Source organism: Plectropomus leopardus, chromosome 21 (assembly GCF_026936395.1).
Source record: "Plectropomus leopardus strain MGB_pleo_1.0 chromosome 21, ASM2693639v1, whole genome shotgun sequence".
NCBI lineage: Eukaryota > Metazoa > Chordata > Actinopteri > Perciformes > Serranidae > Plectropomus > Plectropomus leopardus.
The window spans coordinates 9,315,455-9,334,436 of NC_142196.1; the positions used below are offsets into that span (position 1 = coordinate 9,315,455).

General features: G+C 37.8%; 1 protein-coding gene across 1 annotated transcript in view; it reads right to left on the reverse strand.

Moving 5' to 3' along the window:
- The window catches only part of LOC121938210 (cyclic nucleotide-gated channel beta-3-like), a 50,023-nt gene that overhangs the window by 22,634 nt on the left and 8,407 nt on the right, over nucleotides 1-18,982 (reverse strand). The window contains exons 10-15 of the mRNA XM_088072342.1: nucleotides 18,211-18,352; nucleotides 17,704-17,863; nucleotides 17,485-17,582; nucleotides 17,315-17,398; nucleotides 17,035-17,153; nucleotides 15,994-16,146 (exon numbers count right to left, since the gene is read on the reverse strand). Of these exons, the coding sequence (XP_087928468.1) occupies nucleotides 15,994-16,146; nucleotides 17,035-17,153; nucleotides 17,315-17,398; nucleotides 17,485-17,582; nucleotides 17,704-17,863; nucleotides 18,211-18,352 (756 nt within the window). The remainder of the gene's footprint in view (nucleotides 1-15,993; nucleotides 16,147-17,034; nucleotides 17,154-17,314; nucleotides 17,399-17,484; nucleotides 17,583-17,703; nucleotides 17,864-18,210; nucleotides 18,353-18,982) is intronic.

Below are 18,982 nucleotides of genomic sequence, written 5' to 3' on the forward strand. Positions count from 1 at the left end.
TGTCGAAAAAAATGACCAAAAAGGCAAGGCTATAGTAAGGCAAAATTTTCAAAAATGACATGTCCCAAAAACAGCTGAAAACACCTCAAAACAGCATAAAATAAGCGTGCGAGACACGCCATAGCATAGTTTGTTGCAGAAATGCCTAAAAACACCATAAAAATGCATGTCGAAAAAATGACCAAAAAGGCAAGGCTATAGTAAGGCAAAATTTTCAAAAAATGACATCTCCCAAAAACAGCTGAAAACACCTCAAAACAGCATAAAATAGCGTGCAGAGACAAGCCATAGCATAGTTTGTTGCAGAAACGGCCAAAAACACCATAATAACACATGTCGAAAAAATGACCAAAAAGGCAAGGCTATAGTAAGGCAAAATTTTCAAAAAATGACATGTCTGAAAAACAGCTGAAAACATCTCAAAACAGCATAAAATAGCGTGCCGAGACACGCCATAGCATAGTTTGTTGCAGAAATGGCTAAAAACACCATAAAAATGCATGTCGAAAAATGACCAAAAAGGCAAGGGTATAGTAAGGCAAAAATTTCAAAAAATGACATGTCCGAAAAACAGACGAAAACACCTCAAAACAGCATAAAATAGCGTGCCGAGACACGCCATAGCATAGTTTGTTGCAGAAATGGCTAAAAACACCATAAAAATGCATGTCGAAAAAATGACCAAAAAGGCAAGGCTATAGTAAGGCAAAATTTTCAAAAAATGACATCTCCCAAAAACAGCTGAAAACACCTCAAAACAGCATAAAATAGCGTGCAGAGACAAGCCAAAGCATAGTTTGTTGCAGAAATGGCCAAAAACAGCATAATAACACATGTCGAAAAAATGACCAAAAAGGCAAGGCTATAGTAAGGCAAAATTTTCAAAAAATGACATGTCTGAAAAACAGCTGAAAACACCTCAAAACAGCATAAAATAGCGTGCCGAGACACGCCATAGCATAGTTTGTTGCAAAAATTGCCAAAAACAGCATAATAATGCATGTCGAAAAAAATGACCAAAAAGGCAAGGCTATAGTAAGGCAAAATTTTCAAAAATGACATCTCCCAAAAACAGCTGAAAACACCTCAAAACAGCATAAAATAGCGTGCAGAGACACGCCATAGCATAGTTTGTTGCAGAAATGGCTAAAAACACCAAAAAAAGACATGTCGAAAAAATGACCAAAAAGGCAAGGCTATAGTAAGGCAAAATTTTCAAAAAATGACATCTCCCAAAAACAGCTGAAAACACCTCAAAACAGCATAAAATAGCGTGCGAGACACGCCATAGCATAGTTTGTTGCAGAAATGGCTAAAAACACCATAAAAATGCATGTCGAAAAAATGACCAAAAAGGCAAGGCTATAGTAAGGCAAAATTTTCAAAAAATGGCATGTCCCAAAAACAGCTGAAAACACCTCAAAACAGCATAAAATAGCGTGCCGAGACACGCCATAGCATAGTTTGTTGCAGAAATGGCTAAAAACAGCATAAAAATGCATGTCGAAAAAATGACCAAAAAGGCAAGGCTATAGTAAGGCAAAATTTTCAAAAAATGGCATGTCCCAAAAACAGCTGAAAACACCTCAAAACAGCATAAAATAGCGTGCCGAGACACGCCATAGCATAGTTTGTTGCAGAAATGCCTAAAAACACCATAAAAATGCATGTCGAAAAAATGACCAAAAAGGCAAGGCTATAGTAAGGCAAAATTTTATAAAAATGACATCTCCCAAAAACAGCTGAAAACACCTCAAAACAGCATAAAATAGCGTGCAGAGACACGCCATAGCATAGTTTGTTGCAGAAATGGCTAAAACAGCATAATAACACATGTCGGAAAAAAATGACCAAAAATGCAAGGCTATAGTAAGGCAAAATTTTCAAAAAATGACATGTCTGAAAAACAGCTGAAAACACCTCAAAACAGCATAAAATAAGCGTGCGAGACACGCCATAGCATAGTTTGTTGCAGAAATGGCTAAAAACACCATAATAATGCATGTCGAAAAAATGACCAAAAAGGCAAGGCTATAGTAAGGCAAAATTTTCAAAAAATGACATCTCCCAAAAACAGCTGAAAACACCTCAAAACAGCATAAAATAGCGTGCAGAGACAAGCCAAAGCATAGTTTGTTGCAGAAATGGCCAAAAACAGCATAATAACACATGTCGAAAAAATGACCAAAAAGGCAAGGCTATAGTAAGGCAAAATTTTCAAAAAATGACATGTCTGAAAAACAGCTGAAAACACCTCAAAACAGCATAAAATAGCGTGCCGAGACACGCCATAGCATAGTTTGTTGCAGAAATGGCTAAAAACACCATAATAATGCATGTCGAAAAAATGACCAAAAAGGCAAGGCTATAGTAAGGCAAAACTTTCAAAAATGACATGTCTGAAAAACAGCTGAAAACACCTCAAAATAGCATAAAATAGCGTGCAGAGACACGCCATAGCATAGTTTGTTGCAAAACAGCCAAAAACACCATAATAATGCATGTCGAAAAAATGACCAAAAAGGCAAGGCTATAGTAAGGCAAAATTTTCAAAAAATGACATCTCCCAAAAACAGCTGAAAACACCTCAAAACAGCATAAAATAGCGTGCCGAGACACGCCATAGCATAGTTTGTTGCAGAAATGGCCAAAAACAGCATAATAATGCATGTCGAAAAAATGACCAAAAAAGCAAGGCTATAGTAAGGCAAAACTTTCAAAAAATGACATCTCCCAAAAACAGCTGAAAACACCTCAAAACAGCATAAAATAGCGTGCAGAGACACGCCATAGCATAGTTTGTTGCAAAAACGGCCAAAAACACCATAATAATGCATGTCGAAAAAATGACCAAAAAGGCAAGGCTATAGTAAGGCAAAATTTTCAAAAAATGACATCTCCCAAAAACAGCTGAAAACACCTCAAAACAGCATAAAATAGCGTGCGAGACACGCCATAGCATAGTTTGTTGCAGAAATGGCTAAAAACACCATAAAAATGCATGTCGAAAAAATGACCAAAAGGCAAGGCTATAGTAAGGCAAAATTTTCAAAAATGACATCTCCCAAAAACAGCTGAAAACACCTCAAAACAGCATAAAATAGCGTGCAGAGACAAGCCATAGCATAGTTTGTTGCAGAAACGGCCAAAAACAGCATAATAACACATGTCGAAAAAATGACCAAAAAGGCAAGGCTATAGTAAGGCAAAATTTTCAAAAAATGACATGTCTGAAAAACAGCTGAAAACACCTCAAAACAGCATAAAATAGCGTGCCGAGACACGCCATAGCATAGTTTGTTGCAGAAATGGCTAAAAACACCATAAAAATGCATGTCGAAAAAATGACCAAAAGGCAAGGCTATAGTAAGGCAAAATTTTCAAAAATGGCATCTCACAAAAACAGCAGAAAACCCCTCAAAACAGCATAAAATAGCGTGCCGAGACACGCCATAGCATAGTTTGTTGCAGAAATGCCTAAAAACACCATAAAAATGCATGTCGAAAAAATGACCAAAAAGGCAAGGCTATAGTAAGGCAAAATTTTCAAAAAATGACATCTCCCAAAAACAGCTGAAAACACCTCAAAACAGCATAAAATAGCGTGCAGAGACAAGCCATAGCATAGTTTGTTGCAGAAATGGCCAAAAACAGCATAATAACACATGTCGAAAAAATGGACAAAAAGGCAAGGCTATAGTAAGGCAAAATTTTCAAAAAATGACATGTCTGAAAAACAGCTGAAAACACCTCAAAACAGCATAAAATAGCGTGCCGAGACACGCCATAGCATAGTTTGTTGCAGAAATGGCTAAAAACACCATAAAAATGCATGTCGAAAAAATGACCAAAAAGGCAAGGCTATAGTAAGGCAAAATTTTCAAAAAATGACATCTCCCAAAAACAGCTGAAAACACCTCAAAACAGCATAAAATAGCGTGCAGAGACAAGCCAAAGCATAGTTTGTTGCAGAAATGGCCAAAAACAGCATAAAAATACATGTCGCAAAAATGACAAAAGAGGCAAGCATATAGTAAGGCAAAATTTTCAAAAAATGACATGTCTGAAAAACAGCTGAAAACACCTCAAAACAGCATAAAATAGCGTGCCGAGACACGCCATAGCATAGTTTGTTGCAAAAACGGCCAAAAACAGCATAATAATGCATGTCGAAAAAATGACCAAAAAGGCAAGGCTATAGTAAGGCAAAACTTTCAAAAAATGACATGTCCCAAAAACAGCTGAAAACACCTCAAAATAGCATAAAATAGCGTGCAGAGACACGCCATAGCATAGTTTGTTGCAAAAACAGCCAAAAACACCATAATAATGCATGTCGAAAAAATGACCAAAAAGGCAAGGCTATAGTAAGGCAAAATTTTCAAAAAATGACATCTCCCAAAAACAGCTGAAAACACCTCAAAACAGCATAAAATAGCGTGCCGAGACACGCCATAGCATAGTTTGTTGCAGAAATGGCTAAAAACACCATAAAAATGCATGTCGAAAAAATGACCAAAAAGGCAAGGCTATAGTAAGGCAAAATTTTCAAAAAATGACATGTCTGAAAAACAGCTGAAAACACCTCAAAACAGCATAAAATAGCGTGCCGAGACACGCCATAGCATAGTTTGTTGCAGAAATGGCCAAAAACAGCATAATAATGCATGTCGAAAAAATGACCAAAAAGGCAAGGCTATAGTAAGGCAAAACTTTCAAAAAATGACATCTCCCAAAAACAGCTGAAAACACCTCAAAACAGCATAAAATAGCGTGCCGAGACACGCCATAGCATAGTTTGTTGCAGAAATGGCTAAAAACACCATAAAAATGCATGTCGAAAAAATGACCAAAAAGGCAAGGCTATAGTAAGGCAAAATTTTCAAAAAATGACATCTCCCAAAAACAGCTGAAAACACCTCAAAACAGCATAAAATAGCGTGCCGAGACACGCCATAGCATAGTTTGTTGCAGAAATGGCTAAAAACACCATAAAAATGCATGTCGAAAAAATGACCAAAAAGGCAAGGCTATAGTAAGGCAAAATTTTCAAAAAATGACATCTCCCAAAAACAGCTGAAAACACCTCAAAACAGCATAAAATAGCGTGCCGAGACACGCCATAGCATAGTTTGTTGCAGAAATGGCCAAAAACAGCATAATAATGCATGTCCAAAAAATGACCAAAAAGGCAAGGCTATAGTAAGGCAAAATTTCCAAAAAATGGCATGTCCCAAAAACAGCTGAAAACACCTCAAAACAGCATAAAATAGCGTGCCGAGACACGCCATAGCATAGTTTGTTGCAGAAATGCCTAAAAACACCATAAAAATGCATGTCGAAAAAATGACCAAAAAGGCAAGGCTATAGTAAGGCAAAATTTTCAAAAAATGACATCTCCCAAAAACAGCTGAAAACACCTCAAAACAGCATAAAATAGCGTGCCGAGACACGCCATAGCATAGTTTGTTGCAAAAATGGCCAGAAACACTATAAAAATGCATGTCGAAAAATGACCAAAAAGGCAAGGCTATAGTAAGGCAAAATTTTCAAAAAATGACATGTCTGAAAAACAGCTGAAAACACCTCAAAACAGCATAAAATAAGCGTGCGAGACACGCCATAGCATAGTTTGTTGCAAAATGGCTAAAAAACAGCATAATAATGCATGTCGAAAAAATGACCAAAAAGGCAAGGCTATAGTAAGGCAAAACTTTCAAAAATGACATGTCCCAAAAAACAGCTGAAAACACCTCAAAACAGCATAAAATAAGCGTGCAGAGACACGCCATAGCATAGTTTGTTGCAGAAACAGCCAAAAACACCATAATAATGCATGTCGAAAAAAATGACCAAAAAGGCAAGGCTATAGTAAGGCAAAATTTTCAAAAATGACATCTCCCAAAAACAGCTGAAAACACCTCAAAACAGCATAAAATAGCGTGCCGAGACACGCCATAGCATAGTTTGTTGCAGAAATGGCTAAAAACACCATAAAAATGCATGTCGAAAAAATGACCAAAAAGGCAAGGCTATAGTAAGGCAAAATTTTCAAAAAATGACATGTCTGAAAAACAGCTGAAAACACCTCAAAACAGCATAAAATAGCGTGCCGAGACACGCCATAGCATAGTTTGTTGCAAAAACGGCCAAAAACAGCATAATAATGCATGTCGAAAAATGACCAAAAAGGCAAGGCTATAGTAAGGCAAAATTTTCAAAAATGACATCTCCCAAAAACAGCTGAAAACACCTCAAAACAGCATAAAATAGCGTGCAGAGACACGCCATAGCATAGTTTGTTGCAGAAATGCCAAAAACACCATAATAATGCATGTCGAAAAAATGACCAAAAAGGCAAGGCTATAGTAAGGCAAAATTTTCAAAAATGACATCTCCCAAAAACAGCTGAAAACACCTCAAAACAGCATAAAATAGCGTGCGAGACACGCCATAGCATAGTTTGTTGCAGAAATGGCTAAAACACCATAAAAATGCATGTCGAAAAAATGACCAAAAAGGCAAGGCTATAGTAAGGCAAAATTTTCAAAAATGACATGTCCTAAAAACAGCTGAAAACACCTCAAAACAGCATAAAATAGCGTGCCGAGACACGCCATAGCATAGTTTGTTGCAGAAATGGCCAAAAACAGCATAATAATGCATGTCGAAAAAATGACCAAAAAGGCAAGGCTATAGTAAGGCAAAATTTTCAAAAAATGGCATGTCCCAAAAACAGCTGAAAACACCTCAAAACAGCATAAAATAGCGTGCCGAGACACGCCATAGCATAGTTTGTTGCAGAAATGCCTAAAAACACCATAAAAATGCATGTCGAAAAATGACCAAAAAGGCAAGGCTATAGTAAGGCAAAATTTTCAAAAATGACATCTCCCAAAAACAGCTGAAAACACCTCAAAACAGCATAAAATAGCGTGCAGAGACACGCCATAGCATAGTTTGTTGCAGAAATGGCTAAAAACACCATAAAAATGCATGTCGAAAAATGACCAAAAAGGCAAGGCTATAGTAAGGCAAAATTTTCAAAAATGACATGTCTGAAAAACAGCTGAAAACACCTCAAAACAGCATAAAATAGCGTGCGAGACACGCCATAGCATAGTTTGTTGCAGAAATGGCCAAAACAACATAATAATGCATGACGAAAAAATGACAAAAAAGGCAAGGCTATAGTAAGGCAAAATTTTCAAAAAGTGATATGTCCCAAAAACAGCTGAAAACACCTTAAAATAGCATAAAATAGCGTGCCGAGACACGCCATAGCATAGTTTGTTGCAATAACTGCCGAAAACACCATAATAATGCATGTCGAAAAAATGACCAAAAGGCAAGGCTATAGTAAGGCAAAATTTTCAAAAATGACATCTCCCAAAAACAGCTGAAAACACCTCAAAACAGCATAAAATAGCGTGCCGAGACACGCCATAGCATAGTTTGTTGCAGAAATGGCTAAAAACACCATAATAATGCATGTCGAAAAAATGACAAAAAAAGCAAGGCTATAGTAAGGCAAAATTTTCAAAAATGACATGTCTGAAAAACAGCTGAAAACACCTCAAAACAGCATAAAATAGCGTGCGAGACACGCCATAGCATAGTTTGTTGCAAAACGGCCAAAAACAGCATAATAATGCATGTCGAAAAAATGACCAAAAGGCAAGGCTATAGTAAGGCAAAACTTTCAAAAAATGACATCTCCCAAAAACAGCTGAAAACACCTCAAAATAGCATAAAATAGCGTGCAGAGACACCCCATAGCATAGTTTGTTGCAAAAACGGCCAAAAACACCATAATAATGCATGTCGAAAAAATGACCAAAAAGGCAAGGCTATAGTAAGGCAAAATTTTCAAAAAATGACATCTCCCAAAAACAGCTGAAAACACCTCAAAACAGCATAAAATAGCGTGCCGAGACACGCCATAGCATAGTTTGTTGCAGAAATGGCTAAAAACACCATAAAAATGCATGTCGAAAAAATGACCAAAAAGGCAAGGCTATAGTAAGGCAAAATTTTCAAAAAATGACATCTCCCAAAAACAGCTGAAAACACCTCAAAACAGCATAAAATAGCGTGCCGAGACACGCCATAGCATAGTTTGTTGCAAAAACGGCCAAAACAGCATAATAATGCATGTCGAAAAAATGACCAAAAAGGCAAGGCTATAGTAAGGCAAAATTTTCAAAAAATGGCATGTCCCAAAAACAGCTGAAAACACCTCAAAACAGCATAAAATAGCGTGCCGAGACACGCCATAGCATAGTTTGTTGCAGAAATGCCTAAAAACACCATAAAAATGCATGTCGAAAAAATGACCAAAAAGGCAAGGCTATAGTAAGGCAAAATTTTCAAAAAATGACATCTCCCAAAAACAGCTGAAAACACCTCAAAACAGCATAAAATAGCGTGCAGAGACAAGCCATAGCATAGTTTGTTGCAGAAACGGCCAAAAACAGCATAATAATGCATGTCCAAAAAATGACCAAAAAGGCAAGGCTATAGTAAGGCAAAATTTTCAAAAAATGACATCTCCCAAAAACAGCTGAAAACACCTCAAAACAGCATAAAATAGCATGCAGAGACACGCCATAGCATAGTTTGTTGCAAAAACGGCCAAAAACAGCATAATAACACATGTCGAAAAAATGACCAAAAAGGTAAGGCAAAATTTTCAAAAAATGACATGTCTGAAAAACAGCTGAAAACACCTCAAAACAGCATAAAATAGCGTGCCGAGACACGCCATAGCATAGTTTGTTGCAAAAACGGCCAAAAACACCATAATAATGCATGTCGAAAAAATGACCAAAAAGACAAGGCTATAGTAAGGCAAAATTTTCAAAAAATGGCATCTCCCAAAAACAGCTGAAAACACCTCAAAACAGCATAAAATAGCATGCAAAGACACGCCATAGCATAGTTTGTTGCAAAAACGGCCAAAAACAGCATAATAACACATGTCGAAAAAATGACCAAAAAGGCAAGGCTATAGTAAGGCAAAATTTTCAAAAAATGACATGTCTGAAAAACAGCTGAAAACACCTCAAAACAGCATAAAATAGCGTGCCGAGACACGCCATAGCATAGTTTGTTGCAGAAATGCCTAAAAACACCATAAAAATGCATGTCGAAAAAATGACCAAAAAGGCAAGGCTATAGTAAGGCAAAATTGTCAAAAAATGACATGTCTTAAAAACAGCTGAAAACACCTCAAAACAGCATAAAATAGCGTGCCGAGACACGCCATAGCATAGTTTGTTGCAGAAATGGCTAAAAACACCATAAAAATGCATGTCGAAAAAATGACCAAAAAGGCAAGGCTATAGTAAGGCAAAATTTTCAAAAAATGACATCTCCCAAAAACAGCTGAAAACACCTCAAAACAGCATAAAATAGCGTGCAGAGACAAGCCATAGCATAGTTTGTTGCAGAAACGGCCAAAAACAGCATAATAACACATGTCGAAAAAATGACCAAAAAGGCAAGGCTATAGTAAGGCAAAATTTTCAAAAAATGACATGTCTGAAAAACAGCTGAAAACACCTCAAAACAGCATAAAATAGCGTGCCGAGACACGCCATAGCATAGTTTGTTGCAGAAATGCTAAAAACACCATAAAAATGCATGTCGAAAAAAAGGACCAAAAAGGCAAGGCTATAGTAAGGCAAAATTTTCAAAAAATGACATCTCCCAAAAACAGCTGAAAACACCTCAAAACAGCATAAAATAGCGTGCAGAGACAAGCCATAGCATAGTTTGTTGCAGAAATGGCTAAAAACACCATAAAAATGCATGTCGAAAAAATGACCAAAAAGGCAAGGCTATAGTAAGGCAAAACTTTCAAAAAATGACATGTCCCAAAAACAGCTGAAAACACCTCAAAACAGCATAAAATAGCATGCAGAGACACGCCATAGTATAGTTTGTTGCAAAAACAGCCAAAAACAGCATAATAATGCATGTCGAAAAAATGACCAAAAAGGCAAGGCTATAGTAAGGCAAAATTTTCAAAAAATGACATGTCTGAAAAACAGCTGAAAACACCTCAAAACAGCATAAAATAGCGTGCCGAGACACGCCATAGCATAGTTTGTTGCAGAAATGGCTAAAAACACCATTAAAATGCATGTCGAAAAAATGACCAAAAAGGCAAGGCTATAGTAAGGCAAAATTTTCAAAAAATGACATCTCCCAAAAACAGCTGAAAACACCTCAAAACAGCATAAAATAGCGTGCCGAGACACGCCATAGCATAGTTTGTTGCAGAAATGGCCAAAAACAGCATAACACATGTCGAAAAAATGACCAAAAAGGCAAGGCTATCGTAAGGCAAAATCTTCAAAAAATGACATGTCTGAAAAACAGCTGAAAACACCTCAAAACAGCATAAAATAGCGTGCCGAGACACGCCATAGCATAGTTTGTTGCAAAAACGGCCAAAAACAGCATAATAATGCATGTCGAAAAAATGACCAAAAAGGCAAGGCTATAGTAAGGCAAAATTTTCAAAAAATGACATGTCTGAAAAACAGCTGAAAACACCTCAAAACAGCATAAAATAGCGTGCCGAGACACGCCATAGCATAGTTTGTTGCAGAAATGGCCAAAAACAGCATAATAACACATGTCGAAAAAATGACCAAAAAAGTAAGGCTATAGTAAGGCAAAATTTTCAAAAAATGACATGTCTGAAAAACAGCTGAAAACACCTCAAAACAGCATAAAATAGCGTGCAGAGACAAGCCATAGCATAGTTTGTTGCAGAAATGCCTAAAAACACCATAAAAATGCATGTCGAAAAAATGACCAAAAAGGCAAGGCTATAGTAAGGCAAAATTTTCAAAAAATGACATCTCCCAAAAACAGCTGAAAACACCTCAAAACAGCATAAAATAGCGTGCCGAGACACGCCATAGCATAGTTTGTTGCAAAAACGGCCAAAACAGCATAATAATGCATGTCCAAAAAATGACCAAAAAGGCAAGGCTATAGTAAGGCAAAATTTTCAAAAAATGACATCTCCCAAAAACAGCTGAAAACACCTCAAAACAGCATAAAATAGCGTGCCGAGACACGCCATAGCATAGTTTGTTGCAGAAATGGCTAAAAACACCATAAAAATGCATGTCGAAAAAATGACCAAAAAGGCAAGGCTATAGTAAGGCAAAATTTTCAAAAAATGACATCTCCCAAAAACAGCTGAAAACACCTCAAAACAGCATAAAATAGCGTGCAGAGACAAGCCATAGCATAGTTTGTTGCAGAAATGCCTAAAAACAGCATAATAACACGTCGAAAAAATGACCAAAAAGGCAAGGCTATAGTAAGGCAAAATTTTCAAAAAATGACATGTCTGAAAAACAGCTGAAAACACCTCAAAACAGCATAAAATAGCGTGCAGAGACACGCCATAGCATAGTTTGTTGCAGAAATGGCCAAAAACAGCATAATAACACATGTCGAAAAAATGACCAAAAAGGCAAGGCTATAGTAAGGCAAAATTTTCAAAAAATGACATGTCTGAAAAACAGCTGAAAACACCTCAAAACAGCATAAAATAGCGTGCAGAGACAAGCCATAGCATAGTTTGTTGCAGAAATGCCTAAAAACACCATAAAAATGCATGTTGAAAAAATGACCAAAAAGGCAAGGCTATAGTAAGGCAAAACTTTCAAAAAATGACATCTCCCAAAAACAGCTGAAAACACCTCAAAACAGCATAAAATAGCGTGCCGAGACACGCCATAGCATAGTTTGTTGCAAAAACGGCCAAAAACAGCATAATAATGCATGTCGAAAAAATGACCAAAAAGGCAAGGCTATAGTAAGGCAAAATTTTCAAAAATGACATCTCCCAAAACAGCTGAAAACACCTCAAAACAGCATAAAATAGCATGCCGAGACACGCAATAGCATAGTTTGTTGCAAAAATGGCTAAAAACACCATAAAAATGCATGTCGAAAAAATGACCAAAAAGGCAAGGCTATAGTAAGGCAAAACTTTCAAAAAATGACATCTCCCAAAAACAGCTGAAAACACCTCAAAACAGCATAAAATAGCGTGCCGAGACACGCCAAAGCATAGTTTGTTGCAGAAATGGCCAAAAACAGCATAATAACACATGTCGAAAAAATGACCAAAAAGGCAAGGCTATAGTAAGGCAAAATTTTCAAAAAATGACATGTCCCAAAAACAGCTGAAAACACCTCAAAACAGCATAAAATAGCGTGCCGAGACACGCCATAGCATAGTTTGTTGCAAAAACGGCCAAAAACACCATAACAATGCACGTCGAAAAAACGAACAAAAAAGTAAGGCTATAGTAAGGTAAAAATGTCAAAAAATGACATGTCTGAAAAACAGCTGAAAACACCTCAAAATAGCATAAAATAGCGTGCCGAGACACACCATAGCATAGTTTGTTGCAAAAATGGCTAAAAAATGCATGTAAAAAAAAAAAGACCAAAAAGGCAAGGCTATAGTAAGGCAAAAATGTCAAAAAATGACATGTCCCAAAAACAGCTGAAAACACTTCAAAACAGAGTAAAACACAATACCGAGACACGCCATAGCATAGTTTGTTGCAAAAACACCAGAATAATGCATGTCGAAAAAATGACCAAAACGGTAAGGCAAAAATGTGAAAATATGACATGTCCGAAAAACAGTTGAAAACACCTCAGAACAGCATAAAATTGCGTGCCGAGACACGCCATAGCATAGTTTGTTGCAATAACGGCCAAAAACACCATAATAATGCATGTCAAAAAAATGACCAAAAAGGCAAGGCTATAATAAGGCAAAAATGTCAAAAAAAATGACTTATCCTAAAAACAGGTGAAAACACCTCAAAATGGCAAACCCTTTTGATGAAGAAGATGGTGAAAAGAAAAAAAGATGAGGACTACCGTACATTTCTGAACGAATGGACAGAGGAATTGTCCTTTTGTAGAGAGAGCAGGTTCTGCAGTGTGTCTAATAGGCAATGATATCATTTCATCAATGATACGGTCAAATATAAAGCGGCACTTCGACACACACCAAGCTACATTTGCATTGAAATATCCAGTGGGGGACAGCAGGAGGAAAGCATGTCAAGAGCTACTGTGCAGAGTTCAAGCTAGTCAGCAGCAACTCCGTGTATGGACCCGACAAGGTGACTGGAATTCGGCTAACTTTGCTGATTCTTTAGCAATAGTGAGGAACGCAAAGCCATTCACAGATGGCGAGTACACCAAAACATTCATGTTTGATGTTGCCAATTAACTTTTTGACAGCTTTTCGGATAAAGACAAGATCATCAAACGAATAAAAGACATGCCTCTGTCAGCAAGAACTGTTCACGATCGTACCATCATGATGGCAAATCAAATGGAGGAAACACAAGTAAAGGATATAAATGCAGCGCCATTCTTTTCCCTCGCTTTGGATGAGTCAACAGACATAAGCCATTTATCCCAGTTCGGTGTGATTGCAAGGTATGTTGTCGGTGACATTCTGCGTGAGGAAAGTCTTGCTGTTTTGCCAATGAAAGGGTCAACAAGAGGGGAGGATTTATTTAAATCTTTCATTGAGTTCGCTCAAGAAAAAAATCTACCAATGGATAAACTCATTTCAGTGTGTACGGATGGTGCGCCGTGCATGGTGGGGAAAAACAAAGGATTTGTAGCACTTTTTCGTGAACATGAAAATAGACCCATCCGAAGTTTTCATTGCATTCTTCATCAGGAGGCGCTTTGTGCTCAAATGTGTGGTGAGCAGCTTGGTGAGGTGATGTCGCTGGTCATTCGAGTGGTCAGCTTTATTGTTGCCCGAGCTTTAAATGATCGGCAATTTAAAACACTGCTGGATGAAGTTGGAAATAATTATCCCGGTCTGGTTTTGCACGGCAATGTATGTGGTTGTCAAGTGGGAAGGTGCTCAGCAGTTTTGCTGCTTGCATGAGCGAAATCTGGTCTTTTCTTGAAATGAAAGGCGTCGAGCATCCTGAGCTAGGGAACACTGAGTGGCTCCTGAAGTTTTACTATCTTGTGGATATGACTGAACATCTCAACGAGCTCAGTGTGAAAATGCAAGGCATTGGAAATGCAGTCTAATCCCTTCAACAAGCAGTGTTTGCGTTTGAAAACAAGCTGGAACTCTTTATCGTGGATATTGAAACAGGTCGTTTACTTCACTTTGAAAAACTGAGAGGATTTAAAGATGCATGCACAGTAAGTGACCCCGCTCAACATTTTGATCTCCAGCAGCTAACTGGCTTCACATCTAATCTCCTGCAGTCATTCAAAGCATGCTTTGGATAATTTTGTGAACGCACTCGTCTTTTTAAGTTCATCACTCATCCACACGAGTGTGCAGTGGACAAAGCCGACCTGAGTTGCATCCCCGGTGTCTCCATCAGAGATTTTGAGCTAGAAGTTGCTGACCTGAAGGCCTCAGACATGTGGGTGAATAAGTTCAAATCACTGAATGAAGATTTGGAAAGACTCGCACGACAGAAAGCAGAGCTGGCCAGCGAACACAAGTGGACAGAAATGAAAAAACTTCAACCCGAAGACCAGCTGATTATCAAAACTTGGAGCGTGCTTCCTGTCACATACCACACACTGCAGTGTGTGAGTATTGCAGTATTGACCATGTTTGGCTCTACGTATGCATGTGAGCAGTCATTCTCACATCTTAAAAACATCAAGACCAACCTACGATCACATTTAACGGATGGAAGCCTCAACACCTGCATGAAGCTTAACCCCACAAAGTATCAACCAGACTACAAAGCCACCAGCAAAAACATGCAGCACCAGAAGCCGCATTAATGGTAAACGTATTTTATTTATTATTGGTTAGCTTCAGTATAACAATGTTATTAAAAAGAATAAGAGACTTATTATACTCTAAAATTGTTGGTCTTACTTAAAAATGCACGCAGTTAGTTGTATTCAGTGTTAAAAAATATTACATGGCTCTCACGGAAATAAATTTTAAAATATTTGGCTTTCATGGCTCTCTCAGACAAAAAGGTTCCCGACCCCTGATCTAGAACTTCAAGGAGAGAGGTTCACTTGTTGTGAGGAAGGCTTCAGGGTGGCCAAGAAAGTCCAGCAAGCCCAGGACCGTCTCCTAAAGCTGATTCAGCTGAGGGATCGGGGCACCACAAGTACAGAGCTTGCTCAGGAATGGCAACAGGCAGGTGTGTGGTCAAAAAATTGATCAAGATGCCACAGTATAGTATATGGTCAAAAATTGATCAAAACTTAACAGTATAGTATTTGGTCAAAAAACTGATCAAAATGCCAAAGTGTAGTATGTGGTCCGAAAATTGATCAAAACACGACAGTACAGTATGTGGTCCAAAAAGACATGGTTTGGGCTGAAAAAGCTATGACTTTTTAATGATATGCTAAGCCATGACTTAACCACTTTACCAGGACTTCTATAACGTACTAATACCTAACTAAGACCATTTTTATACTTTCTGAATATTTTTAATATAAAATTACAATGTACTTTGATTATGATTCAAGGTAGAGTGGAAACTTTTTTAATGTTCTCAAACAACATTAGAAAATTAAAGAAAATATCCTGAAATTGCATTAATTAAAAAAAAAAAAAAACTAAATCCGCTGAAAAACCAACCATAGTTGACAAAAAAAAACAAAATGCCAAAAAACTTGTGGTTCATCGAAAACAAAAAAATTTAACAAATGAGAATCAATTAGGATTGCCATATCACTTATCTAATGAAAACTGTAGATGATTTCCCCAGTTGTTTGTTTTTTGTATATAAGCCCAAATTTTAAACACATTACATTACATTACATAAGGTCACTCAGTACTAAAATATTTAGAACTTACAGCCTAAACATTTGCAGCATGTCAGTATAGTCTGTCTGTTTGTTCAGAATTTGCAACCCAGTGTTGGCTTGAATCAGCTGTTTGTTGTAGCTTTTGCCTTCAGGCCTCTGACTCACCTTCCCTTCCTGGCCAACACCTTCTGAGACTCTGGGTAGTGGACGAGGATGTCGAACAGGTCTTTCTTCTCCAGCACAAAGAGGTTAGCAAAGCCAAACGCTTTGACATTAGCTGTCCGCCTGTTTCCTCCATCTTTGGATGACTGCAACAAACTAAAAAAGAAAAAGCATTTCATGACTGAATATTACCATACTGTGTTTGTCTGTGGATTTGAATATTTTATCTTTTAATTGAGAACATTACATTGCTGCATATTAAACATTCAGTTTCTATTTTCCAAAAAAGAGCAATATGGATCATTCACAGTTGTTTTCAACAGTCCTCCCAGACTCTGCCTGACAGCCCTTAGACCTTCAAAACGATGCGCCTCTTTTATTACAGAATTCTCTGAACTGCTCTCTATATGATCCATTCAAAATATGACTGAATTATTTTTTTAGTTGATATTAACTTGCATGTGGACAATCAATCGAACTCTTTTAGCTCAAAGTTTTTAAACCTCATTAACTGTATGACTTTTACCCAACATGTTTCACAGCCCACCCATAACAGAGGACGAATAAATAAAGTTTGATTGATTGATTGTTTCACAATGTCGAATATCTGGATCACACAAACTCACTATTTGTTCAATCAAAACTATTAAAATTTACAGATCTTGTAGAATTTAAAGCCTACCACTAGGAAATATTCAAAAAATTTTCACTGTCTATCGAGCTAAAACAATGTCCAAACCTAAGCCAGTTTAAAATAATGTATAAAAACATGTTTTTCACAAGGCACAGGGATGAAGAGGATGTGACAGTCACCAGAGGGCTACTGCACAAAACCTAGATAGCAGATAAAGCCAGGATTTTGCAGGTATCTGGGCTGAATTTAGCCTTGACTTGGTTGCATGGAAGCAGAGACACATAAATTACAAGATTTGGAGATTTGTTCTGTGCAGCTAGCCTGATCAGGAGCAGGCTAGCTGCTTTGAGATTTCTTTCTTTAGATTTTGTATTCAGTCTGACAATCACAAAGGGGAAACTCGTTCTTACCTGATTTCTCCAAACACACAGCCAGCCTTCAGTGTGACAAACACAATGCTGTTGTCAGGTCCTCCCACAACCTGCACCGCTCCACTTTTAATGATGTACATCTCTTTACCGATGTCCCCCTGCCAAGAGGGCAAAGTCATACACACGTGCAGAAAAACAAATGCTGTACAGAAAAATAAACAGTAGACATTCACACAAATGTTGTTGAAACAGGCTCTTATAAAAAAAAAAGTCACGTTAAAGATCCAGGATGGAGATGCTGTGAAGAATGTGAACTTACTTTTTTTACAACAAAGTCTCCGGGTAAATAGATAATAGACTTTAGCCTCAGTAACATGTCCACCAACATCTGCTGGTCGCAACCCTGTGGAGAAAAAATATATTTAATTGACTTAATGTCCAAGCTACAGAATGGCTCTTTTACTGTATTGTGGGGTCTTAAAAAGGCACCTTGAAAAGATCAATTTTCTGAAAGGTGGTCAGGTTGATGTCAACAGCGATGGCGGTTCTCATCACCAGAGGCATCTTATCCAGCAGCTCAGACTCATCTGAAAACATCAGCATGAAACACAAAAATGTAATTCTGGGGAATAACTGCATGCCAAACAAGTGTGGAGCTACAGTGGGCTGTAGTGCCACTTTTTTATCACTTTAACCAGGGTTACTGACCCAGCATGCCCTGAGCGTCCCAGGTGTAAGTGTACCAGGTGCGGACTCGGTTCTGCACCAAATAGGGGATGCGGTTGGTCACCATGTAGGCCACGCAGCCGTCCATGGAGGATCGGAAGTAGGTCTGTCCTGCTGTAGCTGCACCGATGACGTCTCTCATCTGTGGCAAGGCGATGGTGACAATAAACACATGACACGACAAAAACTGATGCTGTCAATGTTTTTTTTGCTGTTAAATGCCACATTTAACACATTTAACACATCTTTTTGACAGTCAAGACTCGACAGGGAACCAGTGAAACATGGCGGTTGGAGTGGCAGATGATGGGGTGTTAGTTAAACCATGGTTGTCAGATTTAATTTATCTGTGACTGCTTCACTACATTTACAAGACAAGTGGGAGAATACATGCTAATAAAGAGATGCTAATGTCTACCAGGAGTCCAGAGGGACTGAGCGTGCTGGGACTTTGACTCATGCTATGGGCAGAATGTGGCTTTTTGTTACCTGTCCAATCAAACTGGAGAACACAAAGACGCCCACGAAAAAGTTAGTCATCTGAAAGCCAATCTCAAAGACGGTATGGGGTTCGTTAAGACCCCCAATGTTGATCAGACTGCGGACAGCATGGTAGTAACAACGCAGGTACCTGTGGAGACGGCGGGGGCATTAAAGGGAATGTTACAAACGACACTAAATGTCACTGGCCTGTTTTTTTTTTTGGACAGGTAGATAGATGTATTTTCATGCATGTGTTTGGGATGAATCACTGATATTTTTCCTGTTTTTAAAATAACAGCTTGATTCCCGAGATGTCTTGCTGCAAAATGCAAAACAAAAAAGTGTGAATTGGAACAAAAAAGAAAAAAAAAATCAGGTTGCCTAAGTCATCATAAATAATGCAAAAAAAAAGAAAATTAAAAATTAAAAATAATATTACAAATTAACTACCTGGCCAAGAATGATGGACATAAAGATTGCCCCAAAAAGGTAGTTTGTCATCTGAAAGATCTGTCCGAACATGGTTTCTGGAATTGGCAACTCAGCGATCATCAGCAGGGACTTCTCCGCATAGAAAAAGCAGCTGAGGTAACTGCAGCAGCAGCAGAGATGAAACATACATGACAGTTTTAATTTGTGATTGTCTGTGGATGTCTCAGAAATTGAGACAACTGGAACTCACTGAAAGATTACTTTTTTAAGAGTCAAGCTGAAAGAAAAACAGTATTTTTATATTTATATGGAGCTAAATTTTTAAAAATAATTCAGTTGGCAGTAT